This window comes from Mercenaria mercenaria, unplaced genomic scaffold (genome assembly GCF_021730395.1).
Source record: "Mercenaria mercenaria strain notata unplaced genomic scaffold, MADL_Memer_1 contig_1134, whole genome shotgun sequence".
NCBI classification, from domain to species: domain Eukaryota; kingdom Metazoa; phylum Mollusca; class Bivalvia; order Venerida; family Veneridae; genus Mercenaria; species Mercenaria mercenaria.
In genome coordinates this window covers 50601-58777 of record NW_026459111.1, presented here as the reverse complement: position 1 = coordinate 58777, position 8177 = coordinate 50601, and the positions used below count along the sequence as shown (strand labels likewise).

Genomic DNA, 8177 nt, shown 5'->3' with positions numbered 1-8177 from the left:
AAAAGGGGCATAATTCTATCAAAATTCAAATCAGAGTTATGGGGATTATTTGTTCTGGTGTAGACTTTGATAGTAAATAACTGTATTAAGTTTCAAATCAATAGCTTTGATAGTAACAGAGATATTTGGTTTTATAAAATAACTTTAAAAAACGGCGACGCCGACGCTGACGCCAGAGCGAGTGCAATAGCTCTACTTTTTCTTCGAAAAGTCGAGCTAAAAACAGGCACATCCGAATTGATATCACCTACCGCACAGTGATAATATAATAACCCAAACCCTATTGCTGTTATAAACTCTTTTTCCTCCCGCGCATAATATAATCAAATTATGTTGAGACGGTCCCATTGAAAAATCTATCGTCTTAGGTGTCCACAGTCCACGTAGACTTAATTCGCAAATGTCTAATACTACTAGAAGCACTTCGATTTTTCAGCCAGGTAAAAATGTAAGTTTCATCAAGACAAAAAAAAACAATAAGTTTGAACCATATATTGGTCGTCTTTACTACTGTGTAAACGTATATTGTGAGGAGATCCTCGTGTTTACTTTTTACAGATATTTTAGTATCAAATGTATTCAAAACATAATCGTCATCAATGCTGGAGAATTGATATGGGCCTGCGTTTAACAAGAAAATCCAATTAACGTTCTTTTAGAAAAGAGTTCTCTATTAAGCGATTGTACACACATGCTTTTAGGGAAGAAAACTGTACACTGTCACGTCATGACGTGGCGTTCCGCTGTCCCGTCAGACGCCTTATTTTTATTTGTGTATAACGATTTTCAAAGGTTTTTCTTTTTGCAAAAATCCACCGTGAACATATACTTTTTTAATTTCAATTTTCAATTAACATACCTTAAAAATGTAATGCCAAAAATATAATTGAAAAAACCTTTCACGCGCGCAAAAAAAAAACAACAAAAAAACAAAAAAAAAAAAAAAAACGATATAGCTTGAAAATTGGTTCTTAAGTATTTAGCTACTTCCAATATGAACAAACTGTGAGTAGGCGGGACAAAAATAAATTCGGACCATTTTCCACTAAATAGTGGCGCAAAAACTAAGTTCTCTTTGATAAAAGCAGGTATCGCTAGGTGGTGCTTCACATAACACAGAATAACACGTAAGACAGAAACTGTGCAAAATATATAGCATTTTCGAAAGATATAGCCTTCAATCTACATTCAGAACAATTTCTTTAATGTACGTTTATGTTTGACTTGTTTGGTCTAAGGTATGGAGCCACCTTAAAAATGTAGGTTCAAAAATATCGATTTTTTAAATATGTAAAAAAGTAATTTTACAATGAAAAGTTTCTTTAGAGACAGATTAAGATAAAGCCGGTCTTATTTTTCATATATATATATATCAGTAAAATGATTTTATTTGTCTTTTTCTTCGGTCCTCCTAACGCACCATTTTAGGCTCACGAAAATATACACCGGCATTTTCAAAATCGTTGTTTTTTAGGAATAGACTGGTCTGAATGATGCAAATAAAGCAGATTGGTTTCAGTGCGTCTTCCTGAAAGTCAGCTTAACAAAAAAGCAATTTTCATTCATGCATCAACATACTGGGACATCGCAAAATATTATTAATAAGGAGACCAAAAATTGTCTCCCAAATCCAGCGGTCTCCATAAACACTGTTTATATAGTTTGTTTGGTCCGCTTAAAGTAACAATTATATATATATATATAAATAGAAAAATTGATAATGCGACTATTTATAAATTTTTATATGTCAGTTTCAAAAAGCGTGTAGAATTACAATGTATATAGACAGGGATAAAGGAGCGTTTTATAGTGTGCATAATACAATTACTGATCTATACCTCTCAAATAGTACGACATGTATTATTCTGCAAATCACCGAAAATACTGCCTTTTCCTAATATACTTGCACACGCTTGTCTCTCTAATATTTACTAATTTTGTTCATTTCAGTTTTGTTTATGATTACCGGCCACGGAAGATCAAAACAGTCTTGGTATTAATGGAACTTCACGTGATGTACATTTCTAGTTTTGTTTTGATAATATATATTTCCGGTTCTCGTCCGCACCGTCTGTCATCACCTTGGATTTTTTTCTTAAATTATTTCTCACCACGTTCTTTGAAAATTTCGACAGCAATATTACTATAACCTATCCTTTTTATTTGGCCATTTTGGCCCTAATCTATGAGAAAAGTTTATATCATAAGGGATTAACTGTAATCCAGAAATTTTCTCATTTAATTCAACTATTACGATTCGCATTGTTTGATGCGCATTATCTTTTTTTGTATTTATTCAAGCCCGCTAATCCTAATATTGTTTGATCTGGCAAATTGATCTAAATTTTCATGTATTCCAGCAACTAGAAACCTGGCTTTTATTCTGTTCTTCTTGTAACCGGACGTCTAGCCTGTCCTCTAGGGGTTTTCTAGCCGTCCGGTATTAGTTAAAGTATTTTTCAATGAAAGTATCTTATATTTGCTGAACTATTTCTGATTCAAATATTTGTGTTAAAAATGTAACTGCTTATAGATGTCGTTCTTTTAATGTTCCAATGTTTTGATTGTGTGCATAAGTTGTTCTGAGACAAATATTGAAAATAGAAGTATCAAAGATGATTGCAAAGATAAAAAATATTTTTATGTTAGAGGATATGCTGCACAGGAAGTAATGAGAAATGTAAGAAGTTCAACCTCTTAACATGTTATGCTTGATTGTATAACTCGAACGTGTTCAAAACAATTCTTTTTAACTTAAAATGTCTTAGAATTATATATCTCAAAATTGTGTACATACCTTGTCTACGATATTTTAATTAACTTGTATAAATGTGGTGTCATTAAACATTCGCTTTTCCGAAAAGTCTTTAGAATTTGGCAATTTATTTCTTTGTTTTATTCATTTCTGCATTATTAGATTTGTCATGATTCAGTTTGTACTCGTTGACAGTTATGTGATTATAAGATTTAAATTTGGCCTAGTCTTTGTTAACAGGTAAATATTGTTAATATCTTAGGCAAACAAAAATGATCAAATTAATTAATGCAGTACACTATTCCTGAACAAAATGATTACCGGACTGCTAGAAAATCTTAAAGGCCGGAGTCCGTGAACTCAAATATCCAGGTGGATGGCCATTAAGCCTATATGGCTAGAGGGGTGGAGTTTTACAACACTGTTACAGCACTGACCTGGGGTCAGATAAGTTTATAAACATTCACTCTCTAGTAAATAGAAGCACATGGTCTGCTGCATAGATAAAAGCTTTGGGGAAAGAGGTGTAATTTTGTACAATTAGAATTCAATTTAGCTTCTATTTAAACACAAAATGTATAATAATAATGGAGGAATCCTTTACAGGGGTATTAAAGGTTAATGTAACAGCCCAGTTATCCCTTTAATTGGTTGTTATAATAATAAAAAAAAAAAACATCTTACATACGTTATATTGTACTTCATTGTGCTGCTATTACACAAAACTTTGTTATTACATGCATATAATAAGATGTCACAGTGACTTTCATTCAAGTTTTAATACCTACTTTACCTGCATGAACATAATATTTGACTATTCCAATGCCTATCTTGATCTTTATCCCTTCAGCATTTCTTGACCACATGCTGACCATAAAGTACCAGTACATTATGCAATTTTGTCTATGTTGCAAATCTGATACAGATGTTGAGTGCCATTTATAAAGAAGTGTTATACATTGAGTTGTTAGGATTAGGAAGTTTGTAATTTATTTCAGATCTACAGGTTTACAAGAAAAAATAAAATCATTTCTAATTGCAGTATTGGATTTATTAATATAACATAATATGTGTGACTTGATATTAAATTATTATGTCTGAGGAAAGAATCAGAGTAACTCTTGAATTATTACCAACCCAATTAGAGACAGTAAATCAATTATTCAATCATTATGAGTGGGAATATAAGGAAATTCAAAGGCAGAATGGTTGCACCAGTAATACAGAATTTCAACTCAAAACATGTGTAGAAAATGAATCGCTTCATAATGAGGAAAACAGCAATTGTGTAACTGATTTTCAAATTGAACAGGATTATTCTCAAGACGAGTGTAGATACTGTCTATGTAGGCCATGTATTACGGACGAAAGTATGAGGCAACTTTGGTGGGAAACTGAAAATAACCCTGCCAGTGCGAGAAACAGTAGCTTGCGTAAGGAACTGTACAAACGCTTCTGGACAATGCTACTTCACCGCAAAGCCTGGTTTGATCCGCTTTATGTTGAAGCAAAAACTGTTGCATTACAAAGAGACAGGCGATTTAAAAAATATGTATGGCACAGACAGTTTGTAGTATTTACTTCCCGCCATATGTCAAAACCTTAGCTGACCTCATTGCTGTGAGAAAGTTTACATTCCTACAGAAATCTAGTTGGCTGCTGGAAAGGTCATAACCTCTATTCACCTGTCACTCAAGCAAACGTCAGATTTGAATTTTTTTAAACTGCTTTGTAAAAGATTTTTGGATTTTTGGATTAACACATTTATAAGTGTCAGAATTAAATAAAATTTTCAGATAATATTGCTTGTGTTCTAAATAAACAGTATGCCAAATTTCAGAAAAAAGTATGCAGTGTGTCTTTAGAAAATAAAAAAAAATAGCATTTTGATTTCTCTGTTTCTGCTAGCAGACAGCTCAGAGAGTTCAAAACAAGTGGCCATTTTTCTGGCTGGCTGGCTTTTATACTTTTCCTCTGGCCTTTAAGAGGACAGGTTAGGCTTCCGCTTACCGAATAGCTAGAACGTAGGCTAGGCGTCCGGTTACCCGATAGGTAGGCACATCTTTCAAAATACAGGACATAAATCTGGTCTGCAAATTGTACCGGCAAACTAAGAAAAAAGTTACAAGTTAAAAGTTTATTTGCCACCAAAGAATAAAGAAAAGGGCTCCACTCAATGCATGTGAAATCAAAGCCATGAAAAAAAGCTTTTTCCTTGTCAGTGGTGATTTTATTCAGCTGTGGAAAAGTTACTTCATTCCGCATATAATGTTTTTACCTTATAATTGCGAAGTTTAGCGATTGCACATAAATTCAAACTCACAATGTGCAAAATCTTCTAGCATTGTATGACTGCGAGAATATTAGCCTAATTTCGAACCTGCGCTCTCTAACATGTGCAAAAGCACTTCCTCAAGTCTTTAACATGATCATGGCATGAACATTTAATCGAGTCAATTAACAAACTTGACTAATCCGATGAACAATTCAATATAATGTAGTATTTAAATAAAACTTTAGTTTGTATCAATAAATGCAATTCATACGTGGAAGCCATTTTACTTTCAACCGGTGCGCGAGTGAATTTCCACCTTAGAGGTTTTCTTTGGTACATTTCTATTGTAATTGGAAACAATTTCAATACGAAATTAACATAAAAATAAACAACAAAATTTAATCCCGATAAACATACGAAATACCATTATTTATCTTTAAAATAAGCAATTAACGGAATACACCAATGTCAATTAAATCATATGCATGTAATTTCATCTTGACACTTTTTGTTAAAATAGCCCATTATAATTAATTTCTAAACTACTTTAAACGATGCGTCGAATGTCCGAAAAGTCGGTCAAAAGCAGCCATACGATTTTTATTAAATGCTGTACTCTCATTGTAATAATTCTACGTTAGTCCACACATAACGTTAAAAATCCGCAAAGAATGGACAATATCGATAAACAAAGATTGATGATAAAAACAAATTCCTTTCCCTAAGCATAACCTAAATTTCTTACCCAGTCCTTCACCCTAATTTTGACTGCTTCGAAAATCAAATGTGTCATTTTTAAAATAGTACGCACTTGTGCGTCATAAATTCTAAAATTTTAGTGTGCATTGAGGTTTTAGTTTACTCGCGAATTTCAGGCACACTTCTAAAATGGTTTGTTTGCATGTTTTCATTTTGAACCACATCGGTGACTAGCTCACGGACCTCCCATTCTGTGTCGACTAATGGTACATCGTCAGAAGTTTGAAAATTAACCTTTGCCACGACATCACAGGGTGTAATAATAGACCCCTTTGCAAATGAACGGGTATACACAAGGCGTTTTGCAAGTTTGTTCATAAATGTTTGCTCAGACGGTTGCAGGCACTTGATGCCAGTTCCTAATGCGGAATCGATTCGGCGAATATCTCGAACGAGCGTTGCTAATTCGTTCATATCTAAAGATGCAATGTGGTCAGAACCTTTCATTTGTTTATCTAGTGTTACGTGTCTTTCAACAACTTTACACCCCAATGCAACAGCAGCAAGGGTCAATGGTGTTCCTTGATCGTGGCCTGAAAACCCAATTTTTATTTTTGGAAATACCTGTTGATAAGTACGAATGACATTCAACTGGACCTCGTCATCAGGTACTGGGTAACTTGATGTACATTGTAGCAGTGTTAGGTTATTATTATGTTTTAACACAGCCATAACACTTTTGGCTACTGTCGTCATATCCGCCATCCCTGTGGACAATATCACTGGCTTACCCTTTTTTGCAACATGTTCAATAAGTTTCAGATTACCAATATCACCAGATGCTATTTTATAGAAAGGAACATTGAGCAATTCTAAAAAGTCAAACGATGGCATATCATACGCACTGGCGGCGAATGCAATTCCAATTTCTTTTGAATAACTCTGCAGGGCTTTAAAATCTTCCTTAGATAATTCCAAACTTCTGCGGTGGTCGCCATAGGTTTCACCAAAAGAATTTTTTGATAAATACGGCCTTTGCAAGGCCGCTGGTGTAAAACGTCCGTCTAGACCTAAATCTTGTTTTTGAAGTTTAACTACATCTACACCGCTATCTTTACACCTACGGATAAGTTCTTTGGCAGTTTTGATATTACCCTGATGATTATATCCAATTTCAGCGATGATCATTGTCCGCTTTTGTTTTCTTGTTGAAATCTGCAGAGACTCACACAAATTAAGATATGAATCAATGCATTTGATACCATCAGTATCTATCATGTCAGGATATGGTCGATAAAGCAATGCTTCGGCGCGTTTGAAGTCTTCCTCTGTATCAATATCACACACCGGATGCTGAATAATCATGTTATGACAGGGAAATGTCGGGATTGTTTTAGTTTTTAGAAAATCGGCTACATGAATAACATATATACTCCCATCTTCCGCAAATGTCTTTGAGTCTTGTCGTGGCGTTCTCGCTGTCCATAACGGTTTGTTGTCGTGATATAGATACACATGCGCAGGCTGAACACTAACGCAGCCTTTGCCAGACGCGCTATGCTGCAGAGCTTCTTCTATGTCTTGGGACTTAGTTGTTGGCGAAGTCGCTTGAAGAATGACAATTGTAGTAATATTCGTACAAGCTTTAATAAATTCCATAACTACATCTGCCAGTAGTGATTTGTCTGAAGACGATGCTTCTGACCGCCTGTGTACTTGTACTCCTGGAGGCGCCAATACTGCATACTGTTCGCAATCTGTTGAAATCCATACCTCATCCAAAGAAGAGACTTTTAGTGCCTCTAAAGTGACATAATGAAAAAGAGGTTTACCATTTAGTAAACGAACATTTTTATGTGGAATACACTTTGATCCAGAACGGATAGGAGTGAAAGAAACTATCATTATTGTGTGAAGAGCACTGTATATTACTGAAATATAAGTCCGCAGATATCCGCTTTACACACGATTTAATGAATCTTATTTGTTCGAACCGAGTATTTATATATTTGAATACGATGTACTTTGATATCGATCTTACAATATTAAGAAATAAAGGCACGTAACACAGGGAAGGAGACTAATTACATTAAACTATAAACACATATCAATCTATTGGTTGGGTCTAGAACAGCTAGAGAAATAAAGTTTATACAATTTTTAAAAATATATGAATAAAATCCGTCTTTAACAATCGTACAGCTTCAAAATCGCGAATCAGTTTGGCTAATTTGCTCCGATATTATACAATAAATTAAATTTATATGTCCCTAAGATCCTAGGTTTACTGTTACATATGAACCCAAGAATATAACTGGAAACAAAAAATAATAGGTAAGGGTAGATTTCTCGGAAGCACAGAGCACCAAAATCACAGCCCTAGAGCCTCACATTTACAAAGTAGGCCCACAACAAAAAGAAGCTGTAATGGAAAAATATTTCAGACGG

At 34.3% G+C, this 8177-nt stretch overlaps 1 protein-coding gene across 1 annotated transcript; it reads right to left on the bottom strand.

Annotated features, from left to right (window-relative positions):
• Window positions 1-2961: 2961 nt before the first annotated feature.
• On the bottom strand, window positions 2962-7680 carry LOC128551479 (sialic acid synthase-like). The gene has a single exon (XM_053532349.1). It carries the CDS (start codon window positions 7632-7634, stop codon window positions 5889-5891), a length of 1746 nt encoding a protein of 581 aa, XP_053388324.1. The 5' UTR covers window positions 7635-7680; the 3' UTR covers window positions 2962-5888.
• Between the last annotated feature and the right edge of the window lie 497 nt (window positions 7681-8177).